This window comes from Leopardus geoffroyi, chromosome A3, assembly GCF_018350155.1.
Source record: "Leopardus geoffroyi isolate Oge1 chromosome A3, O.geoffroyi_Oge1_pat1.0, whole genome shotgun sequence".
NCBI classification, from domain to species: domain Eukaryota; kingdom Metazoa; phylum Chordata; class Mammalia; order Carnivora; family Felidae; genus Leopardus; species Leopardus geoffroyi.
This window is the reverse complement of record NC_059336.1, coordinates 52,485,626-52,507,533: the sequence shown is the minus strand read 5'-3', so window position 1 is coordinate 52,507,533 and position 21,908 is coordinate 52,485,626. Positions and strand designations below refer to the sequence as shown.

At 42.5% G+C, this 21,908-nt stretch overlaps 1 protein-coding gene across 2 annotated transcripts; it reads left to right on the top strand.

Annotated features, from left to right (window-relative positions):
- Positions 1-478: 478 nt before the first annotated feature.
- Positions 479-14,552, top strand: LOC123579680 (sulfotransferase 1C2). Of its 2 annotated transcripts, none has more exons than XM_045443786.1 (7): positions 479-629; positions 1,059-1,184; positions 7,016-7,113; positions 10,805-10,931; positions 11,365-11,459; positions 11,591-11,771; positions 14,231-14,552. In XM_045443786.1, exons 1-7 carry the CDS (start codon positions 479-481, stop codon positions 14,341-14,343), a joined length of 891 nt encoding a protein of 296 aa, XP_045299742.1. In that variant the 3' UTR covers positions 14,344-14,552. The 2 variants fall into 2 exon arrangements, with proteins under 2 accessions (XP_045299742.1, XP_045299743.1); XM_045443787.1 differs by lacking the exon at positions 14,231-14,552 and adding an exon at positions 12,405-12,517.
- Positions 14,553-21,908: the final 7,356 nt, after the last annotated feature.

Here is a 21,908-nt window from a genome sequence, read left to right as displayed (position 1 = left end):
AATCTAAATGTCCATACATGGATGAATGAAAAGCAAAATGTAGTTTTTGTCACACAGTGGGATGTTTTTCAGCCCCAAAAAGGAATGAAATTCTGACACATTGTACAACATGGATAAACTTTGGAGATATTATCCTAAGTAAAATAAGCCAGTCACAAAAGGACAAATATTGTATGATTCCATTCACATGAGGAACCTAGTGTAGACAAATTCATAGAAAAATTAGAAGGGGATAGGGGAAAAGAACTATGGGGAGTTAGTGTTTAATGGTGTAGTTTCATTTTGGGAAGATTAAAAAGTTCTAGACATGGATGTTGGTGATGGCTGCACAACAATGAGAATGTACTTAATACCACTGAACTGGATACTTAAAAATGGTTAAAATGGTAAATTTTATGTTATGTGTATTTTACCGCAATTGTTTTAAAAGTCCTCTATCCTGTGCCCACAGGGACTCCCCCTCCCATTGCAAGACAATATGGCCCTGACCACAGAGTTGAGGACAGAGCTACAACTGAGAGAGGTGGCAGGGATCCCCCTGCAGGCTAGCACTGTGGACAACTGGAGCCAGATCCAGAACTTTGAGGCCAAGCCAGATGATCTCTTCATCTGTACCTACCCTAAATCAGGTGACTGTGGGGTTAGGGGACAACCAAACTTCAGCCTGTGGAGTAAGAAAGGGCTTCTGATGTCAGTTATAATCCCCCTTGATACAGTGCACTCATTCAAGGAAAGCTGCTCCTTCTCGCTATTCCATGATGAGGCAATCTTGGGATGCCTAATGTCCCTGGGTTTATTAGGGTCAAGCATAATGGCTTTAGAGGACCCAGACTGTTGTGCTCTATTATGGATTGTTCTTGGGTGACAACGTCATGCAGCTCCTTCTGTCCATAGAGACCTTGTGGGGTTTTCCCACACGGACGTTCAGGACAGGATCCTGACCTGAGGGGAGGTTGAACCAAACACCATCAGTCTCCACGTCCCCTTTTTCACCCAGGACACTTAAGACAGATTGTCTAACCAGTTTCTATATCTCACCCTTTCCATTTGCGCCCGAGGGACCACATGGATTCAGGAAATTGTGGACATGATTGAGCAGAATGGAGATGTGGAGAAATGTCAGAGAGCCATAATTCAACACCGCCATCCATTCATCGAGTGGGCTCGGCCACCCCAGCCTTCTGGTGAGAGTTCCCCCATTATTGCTATGACTCCATTCTTTCTCTTCTTTTAAGATTTTTTTAGAGCAGTGTTAGATTTACAACAAAGTAGAGTCACAGAGATTTTCTGCACATGCATAGCCTCCTCCATTATCAATATCTACCCCCTCCCCCAGATGGTGCATTTGTTTCAATTGATGAACCTACACTGACACATCATAATCACCCAAAGCCCAGTGTTTGCTCTGGATGTTGTACATTCTATGAGTTTGGACCAATGTATAATGACCTGGATCCAGCACTGTAATACCACACAGAGTAGCTCCACTGCCCTAAAAATTCTCTGTGCTCCACTCGTTCATCCCTCCCTCTCTCCCCAACCTCTGACAACCACTAATCTGTTTACTCTTTCCAGTTTTTCCTTTTCCAGAATATTATATAGTTGGAATCATACAGTATGTGGCCTTTTCAGACAGGCTTCTCTCACTCAGCAATGTGCATTTAAGTTTCCTCCATGTATTTTCATGGCATGATACCTCATTTCTTTTCAGTGCTAATATTCCATTGTTTAGATGTACCACAATTTATCCATTCACCTACTCAAGGGCATTCCAGTGGCTCTCCTTATCCCTTTCTCTTCCTCTCTCTTCCTCCTTTCTCCCTCTCTCATTCTTTCTACATATTACCTAAAATTATTTGCCAAAAGTAAATCTAAGTAAAAAGGAGTTGCCTTATTTTCTTCTTAAATGCTCCCTCTGACCATCACGCTATAGAACACACAGAGAAGGCAGAGAGCTTTTTATGAAACAATTTGCACTCTCTCCTCTCCTTACTCCACCATACAAAATCCCAGAGCAGCCAAGAAAGTGAAAGATAATCATCAAAAATAATGCGTTTGCAGCCAACTATTTGTTCTGTAGGGAGACTTTTTTAGGGTAATACTCAACCTAGAATTGAGTATTCAAAACACAAAAAAAAAGACAAAAAGACAACCAGAACTTCTTGGAATTGAATACACTTCTTGAAATTAAAAAAAAAAAAAAGGCAACCAGAAGGCAAAAGAAGCCATTCCAGGTAACTGGCAGCTGCTGGAAGCATGTTACAGAACAAGGATAAGAGGAACACCTACTTTGCTATTTCAGTATTGCATAGGACAACACAATGAAAAACTGGAAACACAACTAGCTAGAGCTGCAATATTATAGGCAGCACAACTCTAGTGTTGAACCAATTGTGGACGGAGCTACCAATGCCTTGTGATAGAGAAGTTCCTTATCTGATGCCCATCAAACCTTAAACTTGTGTCCAAGTTAGAATAGCCTTAGGTACTTTCTTGTCCTTCTGGTTCTACTTGCCTAGCCACTCAGACTCCTTTGACCCTCAATTCCTGTCTGTCTGGTTATTCACTAGTTTAGCAATCCAGTGCCTGGTGTGATCGCTGCTCTGAACTACCTGTGAGTCTCTGACACTGCACGCAGAGTACTCTCTGCCTGCTTAACTGTGACCCCACTCTGTGTGTAGCCAGGGCCTTCCATTTTTGTTGGTGTCTGGTCCTTTGATCCCTTGAGCAGCAGGATGGTATAATGAATAAAGACAACAAGGGTTTAAATCCTGATGCCATCACTCACTCAGCTCAGTGACCTTTAGCAAGTTACCTTCTCTGTGTTACAATTGCCTCAGCTGCAAAATGTCAATAGAATTGGTGCCTACTTTAAAAATTCATTGTAGGGATTAAATGAGTTAATATGTGTCAAAAGCTTAGAACAACACCTGGCACAGAGTAGATACCATTTAAGTGTTAGGTATTCCCGATCACCTCTTAGGCTAAACCCCTTGCCCCACAAGGGCATGTGTTCCCTGGTCATCCAAGCCCAGTTTTTTATCTTATTTCTACATTCAACCCCAGCCACCATCATCTTACCTCTGACAATCTGGGAGATTAAAGAGAGGGAAAAAATCCTAAACATGATTTCTAGTGAGGCATTCTTGGCAGTGGGGAGCAGAGTATCCAGCATAAGCATATGCTATTGTTAAGTCAGCATAAAAAGCAGGATAAAGCTTCTCTCAAGGCAATGCCAGTAGCTACAGAATTCAAGAAAGGATAATAACCAATAGCCCAGCATGGCACATCATACAGAAATCAAGATGGATCTTTACAAAACAAGGTGCCCTTGGGGTGCCTGGGTGGCTCAGTCAGTTAAACGTCTGACTTTGACTCAAGTTCTTGAGTTTGAACGCCACATCAGGCTCTGTGCTGACAGCTCAGACCCTGGAGCCTGCTTCGGATTCTGTGTTTCCCTCTCTCTCTCTGCCCCTCCCCTGTTCTCTCTCTCTCTCTCTCTCTCTCTGTCTCTCTCAACAATAAATAAACAATTAAAAAAAAACAAGGTGCCCCATGTCCAAAGATGTGATAAACACTGAAAAGGGTTATGGTCTTTCCAGCTATAAACAGACAGAGGCTGGGTGAAGACTTGGCTAGGCAGTAGTTTTATTTAAGAGCAGATGGTCCCTGCCACCTGAGGTGAGGGCTACCATTAGGAGGGTAATATGGTTGCTGAAATAGACTGATGGGTGTTGGTCAAGTATACCGACCACCCTCAGAGGGTTCAAGAGTGAGCGGACACTCCTGGATGTAATGGAAGTTTGTGTCCCGCGTGGTCAGTCTCCCTCCCAGGAGCACTCCTACCCTCCCACCAACTCCTAGCAACAGAGCTGTTTGACATCTAAAGCATTGCATATATGACCTAATAAAAGCAAGGCTGGGAAGAATTTGAAAAGGTGCGTGTGTGTGTGTGTGTGTGTGTGAGAGAGAGAGAGAGAGAGAGAGAGAACTGTATATAGGTGAGATCTAGAAATAACTCCTACAGCTCAACAAGAACTTATACTACAGGCCCTGGGCTGCATATATGACTCCATACCTCCACTTGCCTTCAATAGTTCATGGTCCAATGGAGGAGGCAAAGGCAGACCATATGATGACAAGGAATGGGTATGTTGGGTAGAGGTTAGCATAGGACACCATCAGCAGGGTGAAGAACGTGCCTGAAAACCAATGCCTGGAGAAGCTGACACCTGCAATGACAAGCTGCTACTGCTGCTGTTGCTGTGTTTTTCCTGCCAGACTGCAAGCTTCTCATGCAGATGATTAGGGCCAAAAATTACTCCATTGGCCCTCTTCTTCCATGGGGCAGGCTCGGGAATGACTTTATGACCTGAGGTGTGTTCATGGACACTCTCCCCTGCCCTTCTCCACCCCCTGAGGCTGAGCACTCATGGCAGAGTGCCCAGGAAATGAGACCACCCCACCCAGCTCTCCTGAAGCACTGATGAGACAGAGAGAGAGAGAGAAGGAGAAAACATATAATTTACTTGAATCTGTGAAATAAAACATGGGTGGAATGCTCCATGTAAAGCCCTAAACCTGCAGAATCTCTGTCTATTGTAGGGGTTCTTTGGGAGCAAAGTTTGAAGCTGGAGCTGGGTCAAGCCTGCTGGGAGGGTTGCATGTAAGAGGATGAAAACCCAAGACTACCAGCACCCTTCCCACACAGGGGTCATTGAGCCCAGGATCTGAGGGGCAAACATGCTCAGGTCATCACAACCTTATCTTCTTCTTCCTTCTCACCTTCCTGTCTTGCAAGTCCCTCTGTGCTTTGGCCCCTGGGGAGCCTTCTTAGTTTCTTGTGAGATTGGTTATGCATTTAAAGGATGTTTGTGGTGTTTTAATCAGATTTTACAGGTGCTTTACACAGAAGAGGTCTTCATAGTGTCTGGAACACTATATTGCTAGCAGTGGAAGTGTCTGGAGAGACTCTAAAAAGTGACTGGGATGAACCAGGTGCCCAGAGATATAGGCAAGGAAGACAAGAGACCTGGAGAAGCAGAACAAGTGTAAACAGCTCTGAAGGGTAACATGTGAGCAGGAGACACGATGGAAGCTGAGGAAAGGAGCTAGACACAGGACAATTTCACAGTCTTGCTAAGGAATATGGGCTTTAATTATAGACCAGTAGCTTTCTAATTTTTCTTTTCAGTACCAGAATTTTTTTTAATTATTGGGACCATATGAATCAATAATTCCACCTCTGCGTACATGCCCTAAAGAATTAAAGACAGAGACTAGAGAAGCATCATTCATAGAAGCATCATTCACAATAGCCGAGGATGGAAGAAACCCAAGTGTCCAGGACAGATGAATGGATGAGTAAAATGTGATACATACACGCAATGAAAGATTATTCAGTCTTAAAAAGGAAGGAAATTCTGATACCTGCTACAACAAGGATGAACCTTAAGGACATTATGCTAAGTGGAATAAGCCAGTCACCAAAAAAAGACAAACACTGTATGAATCCACTTATATTAGGTATCCACAGGAGTCAAATTCATAGAATCAGAAAGAGTGGCTGCCAGTGGCTGGGGAAGGGTGGAATGGGGAGTTAGTGGTTTAACAGGTACAGTGTTTAAGCAGATTGGTTGCACAACAACATGAATGCAATTAGCACTACTGAACTGTACTCTTTAAAAGAGTTAAGATGGAAAATTTTACTTTATGTGTATCTTACCACAAGTTTTAAAAAAATTATTAGGGATTCCAAACATATAAAATAAGCAAAACCAAAGATGACCAGAATGAAACACATCCTTTCAACTCCACCTTGAATCCCCTACCTCAAACACATAGCTTGGGGAGCAAGTGTGAAAAACCACCTTGAGTATAGAAGGTTTCCAAACAGAAGAGGCACATGGTCTGAGCTGCTCAAAAGCAGCAGCACTCTCCCCAGTCTCCATGTGTTCACCAACCCAGAAGCTCTCCAAACCCCAGACTTTAGGGACTTAATGGAGGCTTCATTGTGCAGGTGTGATCTATCATTTACTCCATTTTCAGCCCTTCCTCCCTCTCTGAAGAATGGGGGATAGGGCTGAAAATTCCAAGCTTCTAATCATGGCTGGTCTTGCTGGTGACCAGCCTCCATCTAGGAGCCCACCTAGAGTCAGCTCATTAGAACAGGACACCCTGGGGTGCCTGGGTGGTTCCGTTGGTTAAGCATCCAACTTCAGGTCATGATCTGACACCTCATGAGTTCAAGCCCTGCATTGGGCTCTGTGCTGACAGCTCAGAGCCTGGGGCCTGCTTTCAATTCTGTGTCTTCATCTCTCTTTCTGCCCCTTCTTTGCTCATGCACTTCCTCTCTCTCTCTGTGTGTGTCTCTCAAAAATAAATAATCACTAAAAAAACTTTTTTCAAAAAGCAGGGCACCCTTATCACCCAGGAAATTATAGGGGTTTCAGGAATTCTGTGCCAAGAAGCAGAAGCAGAGACAAATATAAATTTTCTATTATCTCACATCCCCTCCCTCAGTCTAACACAATGATTGCACAGAGCAAGTGTCTAGTCAGTGTTTTAGAGGACAGAGTGGAAATCACAAGTCATGTGACATCAAGTACATATGTTTTTAGAGATGAAACAAGTGACTAGCACACGGGCCAAGTACATGGGCAGCCTGTTGCAGACACGCAGGGGTGGGCACTGGCTGGGAGGCAAGAGAGGCCTGCACTCTGGTTCCCCCTGGTTCTGCTACAATAAGAACTCACTTGTCCCTTCTCAGCTTCTGTCTCCACATCCTGGAAGTGACAGAGTACATTAATCTAAGCTCCCTTCCAACTCTCAAGCTGTTTGAGTCTACAGAAGTGATGGTAAAATAAATAATCTTATGAAATCCCAAAGGAAGTCAAGAGATAAGCAGAAAGATGGGGGTGGGGGGTGATGGGACATTCTGGACAGAGCCCAGAATATAAGTTCCCCCATGCAGTACTTGTATTACACAGATGTTTCCTCTTGATTTACTTCAAAGGGGTGGAAAAAGCCAAAGCAATGCCCTCTCCACGGATACTAAGGACTCACCTTCCAATTCAGCTCTTGCCTCCATCTTTCTGGGAAAATAACTGCAAGGTAAGACAACAATAGCTTTCCTGGGGACAGGCGGGGAGACTAACCCTCCTGAGAGCAAATCCGCCAGACCCTAACTCACAACACTGCCATCATGTTTACTTCTCCGCTATCTCTGCAGTATTGCTGTTGATCAGCAATAAGAGAAAATGTAAACTTCTATACTTAGCAGGATATTCACCTGAATGTTTTCAAATAAGATGTGGATTGTTTGAAGGTACAGACGAATTTTTGGAGAGAACGAGAGATAGTGAGTGTCCACAGTTGATCCAAGGGTGTGGGCAATGGAATTCTCATAATAGAGGACAGAAGAAAAAGTGAGGAGAAAAAAACCCTGATGATTGTTTAAAAGGGTAAATAGATGGAGCAGTGTTTCTTGAGGGGAGCAGTTGGCCTTAACCTCTAGTAAACTCTGGGCTCTTAGCTTTACTGCTTCTGGGACTTTATTTATTCTGTATTCAGCATCTAATCAGTTCCTGGCACATAGAGGGCATTCAAAATGTGTTTGCTGAATGAATAACAAATGAATTAGGTCAAGGAAAGAAACTGAGGTGTCAGCCAGCGATGTTAAGGAAGTTTTCTCAAAGGTGGGAATGAAGGGAACAAAGGGCTAGGAAGGGTGTATTTCTAGGGAACAATAGCGATTATGTGCGTCCTTTCAGTAAAGTTATATAAGGGAACAAGAACCTCCATTTCTGGGATTATGTTAAGACTAAACACCCTGAAACCTCTTGTATAAAACACTTAGCAATTACACATAACAAAGGACAAGTTTCCTTGTAAATGTGTAACTGAGATCCAGATACAGTTGAGGAAATCCCTCAGTCCCACAATGAAGAGGGCACTGGAACTCAGGTCACTGACACCGTAGCTGTCCTGTGGGTATTTGATGACCTGGAGAATGCAGCAGCGTGAGTTTCAATGGCTGCACAGGGGCAAATCCCAGAGCAGAAGGAACCAGAAAAGTAAGGAGCCCAAGCTGGGACAGCTGAAGGGCTTCACTGTCAATGGACGGAAGTCTCTCTGTGTTGACCTGGGCTCTCAGGTTCCCTGAAAATGTGTGGCCACATTTTGAAGGTCTCCTCTTCAAAGGAGGAAATTCAAGCTGCACTTCTTGCATTGTCCAAGAAGCCCCATGCTGAAAAACTGTATAAGGTGGTTCCATTGGTGGCATCCCCGGGATGACCAGCAAACACAAACATGGGATGGTCGGGGGGAGCGGGGCATACCTTCTGCTTGCAGTGCTCCCTCTTGAGTCGACCATCTCACATTACAAAATATACAAAGGAACAAGCTAAAAATATATTAAAAACCAACCAAACAAATAAACTGAACAACAACAACAACAAAAGGAACAAGCCAGCAAGAGAAACAGTCTGCAGAAAGAACAAACAGCAGGGTTGGACCTCAAGGACTTCAGATATCAAAATGACCAGATATAGAAATATAAGTTGTGTAAGAAAATTGAAAGATTGAATCAAAAATCAAAGAAGGGAATAAGATGCTATTTTTAAAGCATAATTTTTATTAAGTTAAACAAATAATCAGGATTTCTGTGACTGAAATAATACATAAGCATCTGCTATAAAACTCCAACCAAAGCTCTCTGATTTGCCAACACCTGCGGTGGCTCTCTCACATGGACCTGGGAGGGCACAGCACGTGCTGCCTCCGAGGGGCCGCCGAGGCCCCGGAAGGGCCAGGGTGCCTGGGCTGGCTGCAGCAGGGTGGCCACGGGGACAGAGAGACCGCCGTGGGTGAGAGAGGAGGCGCCCCGTCCCACTTCATCTCCCCACTTGCTTCTGGGTCCTCTGCCTGCGGGAGGGTATCCGCTCCTGCTGTGCACTAGGACCCCATCGCGAATCTGCGCCTGCAGGACTGACCCTCACAAGCCAAGCCTTCTTCTCTCCCTCTCGCTGTCTGTTTGTGGCCTTAAGCTCCATCACCATGGTCTCTGCTTTCGGATAAAAAGCACCAGCGTTAGAAAGATGGTGTTCCTCAGACCTGAACCACGACCGCAAAACTGGAAGTAGAGCCCAAGCCCTGACAATCAAATTTCTTGTCAGTGTTTGTGGGATGTGAGATTGCCACAGAAATAGCTTTTGTCGCCACTTATTGTCATGCACCTTCCAAAAAATGTGTTATTAATTACCTGTGGCTATTTCACACTGTTACTTAGTCCCTTTCTTTCTAGCCCTTTCAATTTCTGAACTAAAAAAAGCTAATAATACACTCACACACACAAATTCAACAACAGGTGAAGTGCAGAACGGACACCACAAAAGAGAGAATAAATGAACTTGGTGGGGGAAATGGGATGAAGTTTTGAGGAGGGAAGGGAGAGCCTTGTGGCCTGAAGTGAGAAATAAGATAGGAAGATTGATTAAATGATTAGCCAACCAGAAATTAAAAAGCCTAAGAATTCAGGTGGATTTTTTTTAAACTTCTCACGCCTAGGAAGCACCAGGGTCAGTCAGGAGGCAGAGGGAGCAAGGGTAACATGTGGTCAAGAGCCTTTATTCTGGTTTCCGAAGGAAGGAATGGGTGAGGCAGGTAAGCAGGTTTAGGATTGGGTCGTTTGGATGATTTCTGCAGTCTCTGGGGCAGAAGGGATGATGCTCCTGCTTTTGTGGTCCTGGCCCTGGGGTGATTAGAGCAAATGGATAGTGGCACAGAGTGTGAGAGCCTAATAAGGGAGGTGTTTGAGATGTAGGCTCCAGACTGGTGGAGTGATAAGTGAGCATGATTGTGAGTTATTACTATCTCTAGTAACCTGCTAAACCTGGCAGGGACAGTCCATCCAGGGTTAGCAAAGCCCCAGGATGTCAAAGCATCAGAATATAGGAAGTAGCACTACTGACGTTTTGGGCCAGATAATTCTTTTGGGTGGAGAGGCAGGGGGCTGCCCTGTACACTGTAAAATGTTGAGCAACATCCCTAGCCTCTACTCATTAGATGCCAGTAGCACTGCCACCCCCTGTTGTGACAACGAAAAATACCTCCAGACATTGCCAAATGTCCCCCAGTGGGCAAAATCATTCCTAGTTGAGAACTGTTTTAGGGTAAAAACAAACAAACAAACAACATTGAAATGACTAGTTATGGATCTAAGGTGACCAATCAATGAGACCAGCTCAGGATTGATGCTGTCAGAATGTGAGTTGAGTACTTAGCAATCATTAAAGGTCATATTTGGTTAAAGTGAAAGGCTGAGAGGGTAGGAGACAAGGTTGTGGTCAAAATGAAACCTAAACAGGATGCTTTGTAGGGCAAGACCTGAAGTGATTCAAGATGAAAATAATAGAGTTGATGAGAACAGGAAAGAAATAAGACCAAGACGTCATCCTGCTTCTCCGGGAAACTGAGATGAGATGTTGAAGGATCATCAGCACACGCATGTGGTAGTTTCTGTGTGACGAGAGGTCATAGTTGCTAGAGAACCATTGGACTCTGACACTAAAGGGGCAAACAAGAATCAGGCTACTTAATAGGACTGAGTTTGGATAAAGAGGACAATCAGCAGAGAAGCAGGGGACAGCCAGAGGAGGAGGAGGTCATGGCCAAGTCGAACTGTCAGCACAGGAGAGCTGAGGCAGGTGTGTGTGGCCACCCTTGGCATGGCTCAAACTGAGTGAATTCTGTGAAAATTCACTTTTCATACCATCTTTTACCCTCCTCTCTTGTCACCCCAAAGTTCCTTTATGTGGCTCGAAATGCCAAAGACTGCATGGTTTCCTACTACCATTTCCAAAGGATGAATCAAATGCTTCCTGACCCTGGCACCTGGGAAGAGTATTTTGAAACCTTCATCAATGGGAAAGGTAAAGGATAATCCTTCACATCTTTGGGTTCCCAATCCAGGTATCTAGGAATCATTTGATTCCTTAGAAGGTTGTGTTCCTCCTTATATGTGTCCTACCTCAGACTGGGACTGAGAAGGGCAGGCTGGCTGAGCTCAGAGTGAATACCCATAGTCCCAGCAAATATCTCTCACCCAATTTGAAAGCCTTTACCCCAGGTTACCTGACCCATAGAGTCACCCCCATTCCAAAGAGTATCCTTGTTCCAATATCAGGGCATATGTGATTATACACAATAAATATGAATCCATTTTAGGTAGCATGTTGGGATAAATTACCCCAAGGTTATACCATACAATATCACCCTCTAAGTCAAACAGATCAGGACTCAGGATATATCTGGGACTTTGGGTGATCCCTATGTAGAGTGTTATGTTTCTTGTGTCTGTTACAGTGGGCTGGGGTTCCTGGTATGACCATGTAAAGGGATGGTGGGAGATGAAAGACAGATACCAGATTCTCTTCCTCTTCTTTGAGGACATAAAACGGGTGAGTAATGGCCCTTCAGAAAAATCACTCTAGGCTCTTTCAGGGCTGCACCTCTGGGAGGGACACCCTGAAGAATTTATGTGTGTCCTGATACCATCTTCCATTCCAATGCAATGTTACCCTCACCACAGGACCCAAAGCAAGAAATTCAGAAAGTGATGCAGTTCATGGGAAAGAGCTTGCATGAAACAGTGCTAGATAAAATTGTCCAAGAGACGTCATTTGAGAAAATGAAAGAAAATCCCATGACAAATCGATCTACAGTTCCCAAATCCATCCTGGACCAGTCCATTTCCCCCTTCATGAGAAAAGGTGTGTGTGGCCTCAAATACTATATAAATATAAGTATAAACCAAACACTCAGTTTGTCTAGTAATATCTGTCTGCCTCTTAGCAAGAAGATGTTAGGGTTTTTTTTTTAATTTTTTTCTTTAAAATTTATTTATTATTGAGAAACAGACACAGAGTGTGAGTGGTGGGGAGTGGGGGTGGGTAGAGAGAGGGGGAGACACAGAATGCGAAGCAGGCTCCAGGCTCTGAGCTGTCAGCACAGAGCCCAATGTGGAGTTCGAACTCACAAACTGCAAGATCATGACCTGAGCCAAAGTCATTGGCTCAACCAACTAAGCCACCCAAGTGCCCCAAGAAGATGTTAGGTTTTGTTAATTTCAAGACAATACACTTAGCCTATTAAAAATAATATGCCACTAATAAGGTGGGGATTTAATGTTGTTACAGAAGAGAGCTCTCTGGGGTATTTGGTTGTAAGAAACAGGGGTTTGTTAGGAGAAGTCAGGCAGAGGTATAAGAGAAATGCAGTCTTGCAGGTAGTTAAAAGCAGGAGCCACCATTGGTCTAGACCTTGTGGGGATCCCTGGATCTCCGAGTAAGAGCCTCGGCAGCAGGAGGGTACAGCTTTTTGCTAGAAGGCTTCATCCCTTACAGGACTCAGCTGCCCTTCACATATCTGCTAGGAGTGCTTTCCTCCACTGACCAGCTTCCTGTCACTCTGCCCATTACACTTCTACTTTATAGCTTCTGCTGACTCGGCTTCTTCTCATAGGTTGGTCTTTATTTATTATTAAATTATTTTTTATGTTTATTTACTTTTGAGAGTAAGAGAGACAGAGTGAGAGTGCGGAGGGGCAGAGAGAGAGGGAGACACAGAATCTGAAGCAGACTTCAGGCTCTGAGCTATCAGCACAGAGCCCGACACAGGGCTTGAACTCACAGACTCTGAGATTGTGACCTGAGCCAGAGTCAGACACTTAACCAACTGAGCCACCCAGGCACCCCTGCTCATAGCTTGGTCTTGATGATGGCCCACACATGGGCCATCATGACTTCCAACTATCACTGCTACTGAGCATTGCTTCATTGTCTTAATTTTTTAGTTCTACTTCCCAAAACAGGAATTCTAATTGGCCCCAGCTAATATTTTTTGAGGAAAAAAAGCCTTATAATTTTTTTATTTAAAAAGTAATATATATCATTGTAAAAAATTAGATCAATATGGAATTGCATTTTTAATGAAAAAAAAATTTTTTTCTTCAGCAAAACCCTGCCCCCCAGAAGTAGCCACCGATAGTATGGCTCCCTTTCTATTTAAGAACACAGACTTCTTTTGCACAACAGAGGAACCATGGTATACTACTGCTTTGAAACTTTCCTTCTTTTTTTAATTTATTACTTTATTTTGTTGCATTTTTGAATTTACAGCATCATCCCATGCTAGTGCAGCAAACCAAAAAATGCCATTCCTTTTCTCTTCATATAATCAATGGTGATGATTTGGCAAGTAGCCCTTCTTCAGATCCAGACAAACTTATCTTTCTATACACCCTCCTTCCCTCAGGCTCATACATATGCAAACAAAAATATAGAACATGGTGAAGGCTAAAACCCAAATGTGGTCATACTTCACACCTTCATTTGCCAGAATATCAGACATCCCTCCAGAGCAAGGCATGTAGGTCCATATAGCTCACTGTTTTTAGTGGTCTCATGTTATGCCGAAGCATGGATGCATCATAACTCATTCAACTATTCCCCTAGTGAAAGATATCACAGTTTATTTTGTTTTTAATATTTTATCTTTATGAATAATGTTATAGTAAACATCTTTGTATGCACATTATGTCCTGATGCTTTTATTTCTGTTGCACAAATTTTCAGCAGAGGCACTGCGGAGATATAGAGTATTTCCCCTTTTTAACATTATTTTAGTAGGTACTAGTTAGTGAAAAAGCGCATACATATCCAGTCTCTCAATGACATTTTTCCCAAAAGTTATTTTTTTTAATTAAGAAGTAACTTACCAAAAAATGCAAACTCTGAAATATGCAGTTCAATATATTGAAAAATGTATACACCCATATAACCAGCACCCCAGTTAATCTCTACCCTCAGATACAACCACCGTTCTAATTTCTATCACTACAGATTGATTTTGCCCGTTCTTAGACTTCATATAAAAGAAATCATACAGTATATACCTTCTTGTGTGTTGTGTCTATCACTCAGTGTAACATCTGAGATTCCTCCATTGGCCTGTGTCATTTCTGTGCAGTGGTCCATTATGTGAATATATCACAAGTGAGGCCAAGCACTAGCACCTTTGAGGCAATTGTCCACTCTAGCTAAGAGTCCACCCCCTGTGCAGAGCATGCTAGGGTCCTTCTTAGATCAGAGGGCTGCAGGTGGAAGGGTAGGCATCGAGGGGGAGGTGGAGAAAGGCAAACGTGTTGTCGAGCTTGGCTTTCCTCTTCTAGGAACTGTGGGGGATTGGAAAAACCACTTCACTGTGGTTCAGAGTGAAAGATTTGATGAAATCTACAGACAAAAGATGGAAGGAACCTCAATAAATTTCTGCATGGAACTCTGAACAAGATGTACATAGAAAGGTAGATGACAAGAATGGGGAAGCTATCTTCAATCCTTCAGTCAAGCCCAAAGAATCTCTGAAAGCATATTGTAAAAATATACAATTGTGGTACCACTGTCTCTGTGATTATTACCAACCTCATTTTTCAAAAGGATCATGTCTAATGCTTATTTTCTCAACCATCCTTTCCAAAGTAAGAAATAAAATGGCTTAATAAATAAAATAAAATAAAATAAAATAAAATAAAATAAAATAAAATAAAGTAAAACAAAACAAAACAAAACAAAATAAGATAAAATAAAATAAAGTAAAATAAAATAAAATATAAAATAAAGACTTGAATACTGCAAAGATTTTTTTTTTAGGTCTCCATTATTCTGGAAAGTGCATCCTAGTTTTCTAGTGTGTAATATAAAATACCTTGGGTGTAAATATGCAAATACTAGATTATATCTATGTTGAAAATATGAAATCACTGATATCTGTCCCAGTCATTCAAGAAACTCCAGCTGTGCTAGGTTCTGGGGTTCCACCTGATTAGCATGGAAGGGACACTTTGAGGGCAATCTTGATGCAGCCAGCCCTGAGAAAACATATCCAGAGTGCCAGTTAATCTCTTCCCTTGGATAAAACCACCATTCTAATTTCTGTCAGCACAGATTGACTTTGCCTATTCTTGGACTTCATATAAATGAAATCGTACAGTATGTACCTGCTTGTGTCTGGTGTCTATCACTCAATGTAACATTTGAGATTCCTCCATTGGCTTGCATCAGTAGTTCACTGCTTTTCACTTCTGTGCAGTAGTCCATAATGCGAATATATCTGGTGAGGAAGAAAAGGGAAGGGCATGGAGGGGGGTGCCAGATGACCAAAACCTAATTAGGAGTCATAGTGTACTTAATTACAGAAACAAGAAGTTTAAGGGTGTCCACTTGGGAGCCTGAGTCATATCCTGCTAAAAGCAGAAAACGGGAGATAGCATCAGCAAAGTCAGCCCAGGCATGGTTGTCAGATTTAAAGATAGTCTCAACCGCAATGCTGTGTCCACTGAGGGCTTGCATAACCAAGATGCAAGACCTTTTCACTGGTTTCCCATATTTTACCCCAGCTGTAGCCCTCTTGCTCCACATTTATTTGTCAATTTACTTGTCTATATCTCCCACTTGACCATAAATTCTTTAGCACTTGGTTCCACGTCTTATTCAACATTTTACTCCCAATACATAATGCAATGCAAGGTACATAACAAGTGTCCACCAAGTATGTAGTGAATAAGCAAATGAATGCATAGATGAATGACTATAGGAAGGTGCGCACATTTCATATCACAGATTCCCAACTTTTAGTCCCAACTAGTGGCATTCCAAAGCTGAGGGCAACAGGAGCAGTTTACCTGGGGAGAAGGCAATAAGAGTTTGATTTAAGCCAACTAAAATTGACTGCTTTTTATAATCACCCTCCTCTGGCAGTTCTAAACAATATCAGTGATAAATATTCCAGTGGGGGGCAAAAGGCCATCTTCTATTAGCCCTAAATTCTAAACAATTGCTTGGTTACTACTAAATTTTAATCATATGTATGTAAGTTCAAATTAGCATCTTTTTCCTGTGTAAAAAAAAGTTGTTTATATCCCTCATATTTGGCAATTTTAGATTTTAATTTTTTGCAATTTGGTTTCATGTCTACTTACCTATGTATGGAAGTTAATTCAGAGAACACCCAAGTATACAGCCAGCCTCTGTAACTGACACACAGATGCAGTGATGCCTGCTTCCTTTCAGGGTAAGTTCATAACGGTTCAGAATCATTCAAACTCACTTCAAGTACAATTTGTGTCCCTGTTGTATATGAATATTCCTGTTTCAACAGTAGTAGATTCAGAACAATGATAGCACAGTAATTATAAGAACAAAGATGCAAAATTTTAGTTTCTTCAATTCTGTCATTCTATGTGACTGCTTGGGGTTTTGTATTCATAATTCAGTGAAATTTAAAGAAGTGAAAATAGGGGCATCTGAGTGGTTCAGTTGGTTAAGCATCTGACTTCAGCTCAGGCCATGATCTCACAGTTTGTGGATTCGAGCCCCATATCAGGCTCTGTGCTTACAGCTCAGAGCCTGGAGCCTGCTTCAGATTCTGTGTCTCCCTCTCTCTCTGCCAGTCTCCCGCTCACACGCTTTCTCAAAAACAAATAAACATTAAAAAAATTTTAAAGAAGTGAAAACAGCAAGGTATTAATTTTTTGCTTAGTAAGTGCAAAGTTTCGTTGTTACAGGAAATAGTTCACTGATATTTTTAAATGTTTTAAGTTTTTATTTATTTTTGAGAGAGAGAGCATGGGGGAGGTGCAGAGAAAGAGGCCAACAGAGTATCTGAAGCAAGCTCCGCACTGAGAATGGAGAGCCCAATGTGGGGCTCCAACTCATGAACCATGAGATAATGACCTAAGCCAAAGTCAAACACTTAACCTACTGAGCCACCCAGGTGCCCCACTGATTTTGAATAATATCTTTAAAATGGGGGGCGCCTGGGTGGCGCAGTCGGTTAAGCGTCCGACTTCAGCCAGGTCACAATCTCGCGGTCCGTGAGTTCCAGCCCCGCGTCAGGCTCTGGGCTGATGGCTCAGAGCCTGGAGCCTGCTTCCGATTCTGTGTCTCCCTCTCTCTCTGCCCCTCCCCCGTTCATGCTCTGTCTCTCTCTGTCCCAAAAATAAATAAACGTTGAAAAAAAAATTAAAATGGAAATTTACTCTCTAATGATTAGTAGTAACCAAGCAAGAATGAAGAATGAATCAAGAAAATGAAATATTACATTAGTGGTATGATTTAGTAATCAAATGGCACATGAAATGTAGGTCATGTTTAGGCAAAGCTCTTCTTGTCTGCCTCTCCCACCACTCCAATGAGTGAACACTTATAGAAATTTTCAACAAAATAAAGCCATGGTAAAACTGTGCAGGATACTAATGAATATTAACTTATAAAGAAGAAGAGGGAAGAGAAGGAAAAAGGAAAGAAAGAACAAAAAGAAAAAGGGAAGATAACAAGCTACCTAACCCCACATGACCAGTTTAAATTGTTTCAGGCTCTTCATCCAGTTGTGGAGACAGTCAGAATACCACTCAGCCAAGTCATAATGAGATGTGTTCTTAGGTCTTCTGTTGAACCATTTCAGAGTGTGCCAAGAGTTAACATGCTGACATCTCCCATTGTGCTTAGTCATGATGTGATAAAATAAAAATTACAGTGCCTCAGCTATAATCAACAGCACTGCAAGTGAAATCACACCCTGATCCTCTCTTTCCAGGGAGCATTTCCTTCCCTACCGCTTGGCAGCTAGAACTGTCCCCAAATAAGACAAGCTTACACATTGCTGCAAGCTTGTACATTTCTGAACATCTCTACTGAGACAAACTGCATCAACTAAAATAAAATACTTTGCCCTCTCTTTTTTATTTTATTTGTTTTATTTTAGAATACCATTTCCCAATGGCCCAGGGCAGAAAGGCCAAATTCAGCACCCCACAATGGAAGATGTGCAGGGAATTTTGTTGACCAAAGCCATGTATGCCTTTTGGAATGAAATTCAGTTCTTCCAGGCTGGCCTAATGATCTCATTGCTACATATCCTAAAGCAGGTGTGCAAAATTGCTGAGGAAGATAGGAAGGCAGGTTATGGGAAGCCAAAGAGCACATCTAAGAGCAAAGGCTTCTCACGCATGTACCCTCATGGGTAACGTAGGGTTAGTGCTCCCACACATCACCTCTAATCTCCTGGTTATTCCCCTTGGCAGAGCAAGCATCAGTGTGAATAGTGCTAGGCAATATGCATCAAAACACCAAAGTACTGGCACATATGCATGCACGCATACACATACATGCACACACACATACACACACACACACACACACACACACACACACACACATACAGAATCAGGCAGCATTGTCATCTACCCCTGCCCAGGAGTAAGATATATACAGGTGGAAGTAAGTTTTCCTAAACCTACTTCATCTTGACCCTGAGCATCCCCTCAGCAGTGTTTCCATATAATTCTATTTTATTTTAGATATTCTCCTCATATCCTCTTCTCCTTTCATTAGCTCTTTTTTTAATAAAGTCTCTTTTTGAGAGAGAGAGAGAGAGAGAGAGAGAGAATGAGTGGGAAGAGGGGCAGAGAGAGAGGGGGATACAGAATCTGAAGCAGGCTCCATGCTCTGAGCTGTCAGCACAGAGCCCAACACATGGCTCAAACCACGAGATTATGACCTGAGCCAAAGTCATACGCTTAACTGACGGGATCCATTAACTATTGATGATGGAAGAAGCAGAAGAGAAATCAATCCAATTCCTAGTCAGTTGGTGATGTGTATGAAGTGCCAAGAGTGAGTCTGCACCACACCCATGAGAAAATGCTCTAACTCCTTTGGCTTTCATTTTCTTACACGCATAGTGAGGAAGTGGAAGAAAATGTTTGAATATACTTGCATTCTTTGTTTTAATAAAAATTTACAGAACTTTGCAGTGTGCTAGGCACTGTGCTATGTATGATTGGAGACCTGAAGATGAGTAGGAAAATAGTCCTAACCCCTAAATAAAAGAGAAGCTGTTATGTGGATCAGTGGAAAGAGAAAATCCTTCAACCTCAGACTCTTCCACTTACAAGCTGTGTGATCTTGGACAAGTTAATTAACTTCTCTGGGCCTCCCATGTTACCAAGTCCCCAACTTGAGCACCTGGGAAGATGGTGGGTTTAGTTTTCTTTGGGGAATTAGGAGGTGCCCATGAAATGTGTTAGTGGAGACAGGACTCCAAAGAGACCACTAGAGGGGCATTTGGATGGCTCAGTCAATTAAGCATCTGACTTCGGCTCAGTTCATGACCTAACAGTTCATGGGTCTGAGGCCTGTGTTGGGCTCTTTACTGACAGCTCAGAGCCTGGAGCCTGCTTCAGATTCTATGTCTCCCTCTCTCTCTGCCCCTCCCCTGCTTGTTCTCTCTCTCTCTAAAAATAAATAAATAAACTTAAAAAAAATTTTAACAGAAAAAATTAAGAAGAGAGAGAGAGGCCACTGTACTAGAGAGGTAAATAGGAGAGTCACCAGACCATGGCCAGGAAGTGAAGCCCAGCAAGGGACTAGGATTAACCATGGAGAGCATATAGATTGAGAAAAAGGCCCTCTTGTGGAAGCAGAGAACGTTGATCAATATTTATCCAAACTCCCAATGAAAAGGAAAGACAAAAAAGCAAGGGCATTGAGAGCACTGGCAAGAGTAGCTGCAGTGAAGGACAATAGACACAGTGAAGGCAGAAAGGAGGGACAGATTGGGAGAGTTGTGAGTGATGGGTTTGGATGAAGAGAGGAAAGTGGGATCGACTGTGGCCACAGCACTAACTTATGCAAGGTAGGCTGTTAGAGAAGACATCTCTTTGTGACCATAGCTCCCAGGAGGATATGGGGGAGGAAGCAGGTAAAGTACTTAGTGATAGAGCATTCTCCTTCTTCACCCAGCAAACAAAATCACCTATGTAGAAACATCTTCTAATTTTCTTTTTTAAATTTTTCTAATGTTTTTATTTATTTTTGAGAGACAGACAGAGACAGAGACAGAGTGCCGATAGGGAAGGGGCAGAGAGAGAGGGAGACAGAATCTGAAACAGGTCCAGGTTCTGAACTGTTAGCACAGAGCCTGATGTGGGGCTCAAACTCATGAACCTTGAGATCATGACCTGAGCTGAAGTTGGTTGCTTAACTGATGGTGTCACCCAGGCACCCCTAAATTGAGTTTCTTAAACAGACATAAATAAAATCAAATCAGTTTACAGGCTTAGAAAAGGCTGATGTAATGCTTTCCCACAAATCATTAAAACAACTCATTTTGCAATTGATGTCACCATCCATTTGGGGGGGGGGGGGAATTGCAAGTTAAGAAGCAAAAAGAAAAAAAGTGCTATTTTATGAAAATTAAACAGCCCACTTAATTTAAAGGATTTTGGATTTGTGGAAATTTAGGCTGAGTTTGTTTGCTTTTTGTAACACCTAGGAAAAATGTCTTGCTAAACAATTAATTGTATAAACAAGATTTCAGAAGGAATGTTATAACCCAGTACAGGATTAAATAGTACCAAACTACTCTTGTATGTTCATTATTCCTACACAAATCAACGTTTCCATATGTTTATGTGGTTATCAATGTTTCCACTGATAACCTGTGATGTGTACAGTAATACCCTACTGCTAATTATAGAGAACACTTAGACTCTGAAGTAAAATTGGTAAGACCTCTTCTTGGAAACATTGATTAGCAATTGTCCTAAATCATCAAATGTAATTTAATGTAATACATTATTGTTGCTTTGAAGTAATTCTGAAATTAAGCTTGTTCTTTAACTTCCCTCTCCATTAGCTCAAATTTGTGAGTTACTCAAAGTTGTTATCATGTCTTTTAAATTTTTTTTTTCAACGTTTATTTATTTTTGGGACAGAGAGAGACAGAACATGAACGGGGGAGGGGCAGAGAGAGAGGGAGACACAGAATCGGAAACAGGCTCCAGACTCTGAGCCATCAGCCCAGAGCCCGACGCGGGGCTCGAACTCACGGACCGCGAGATCGTGACCTGGCTGAAGTCGGACGCTTAACCGACTGCGCCACCCAGGCGCCCCTATCATGTCTTTTAAAGAAGCCCCAGAATTACCTTGGGTACCATGTTCCTGGCTAATTATACACCATAGCAAATCATAGTTTGCAATAGAATTTAAAACCCCTGACCATTAGACCAACAGGCCACTGTAAGATCCCAAATGTCAATTCACAACATTCAAGAATCTGAGTCCCAGTAGCTTTCACGGCCCTTGAAAATTCTTCCATGTCTTATGAAGAAACTAGCCCATTTTGCCTTTAATGGGTGGTTAAATAGAAACAACAACTGCTGTGCCTCAGACATCTTAAATACCAATTGCCTCCTGTCTGAATTGGAATCCTTCTTTCTGGTTCCATTACTTCAAATTACTCTGCTTTTTAATTGTTGTCTTCAACTTGCAATGCCCAGGTCTGGATCAATTCACCTTTCAGCTTTCTCTCTTTCAAGCCACAGAACTGTTTGACAAAACTTGTGTAAGAATGCTGCAGAAATCACTGCAAATTCTGGTGTCTCTCCTCCCCATGTCCTTCTGTCTCTGTGCCAAAATTTCCTCTGACTTCTCAAAGCCTGAACCGCCCCCCCAAGTCTCCCAGTGACTATCTAGATCTCCCCCTCTTGTCTCTGGGGCTGATAGAACCCCCTTCCCACTCAAGGCTGACCATGCCATCGATGCTTCAGCTCTCATCCACCCCATCACTTCTTTGGTATCATTTCCTTTTTTTTTAATATGAAATTTATTGCCAAATTGATTTCCATACAACACCCAGTGCTCATCTCAACAGGTGCCCTGCTCAATGCCCATCGCCCACCCCCCCCCCACTTCCCAAAAACCCTCAGTTTATTCCCAGTTTTTAAGAGTCTCTTATGGTTTGGCTCCCTCCCTCTCCAACTTTTTTTCCTTCCCCTCCCCCATGGTCTT

What these genes read in the sequence shown, in the direction of transcription:
- LOC123579680 (XM_045443786.1), top strand. Translation starts at nt 479, where the DNA reads ATGGCCCTGACCACAGAGTTGAGGACAGAGCTACAACTGAGAGAGGTG. An exon ending in TCGGCCACCCCAGCCTTCTG is followed by an intron (nt 1,185 to 7,015) that starts GTGAGAGTTCCC and finishes TTTACTTCAAAG; the next exon opens with GGGTGGAAAAAGCCAAAGCA. An exon ending in TCTTTGAGGACATAAAACGG is followed by an intron (nt 11,460 to 11,590) that starts GTGAGTAATGGC and finishes CCCTCACCACAG; the next exon opens with GACCCAAAGCAAGAAATTCA.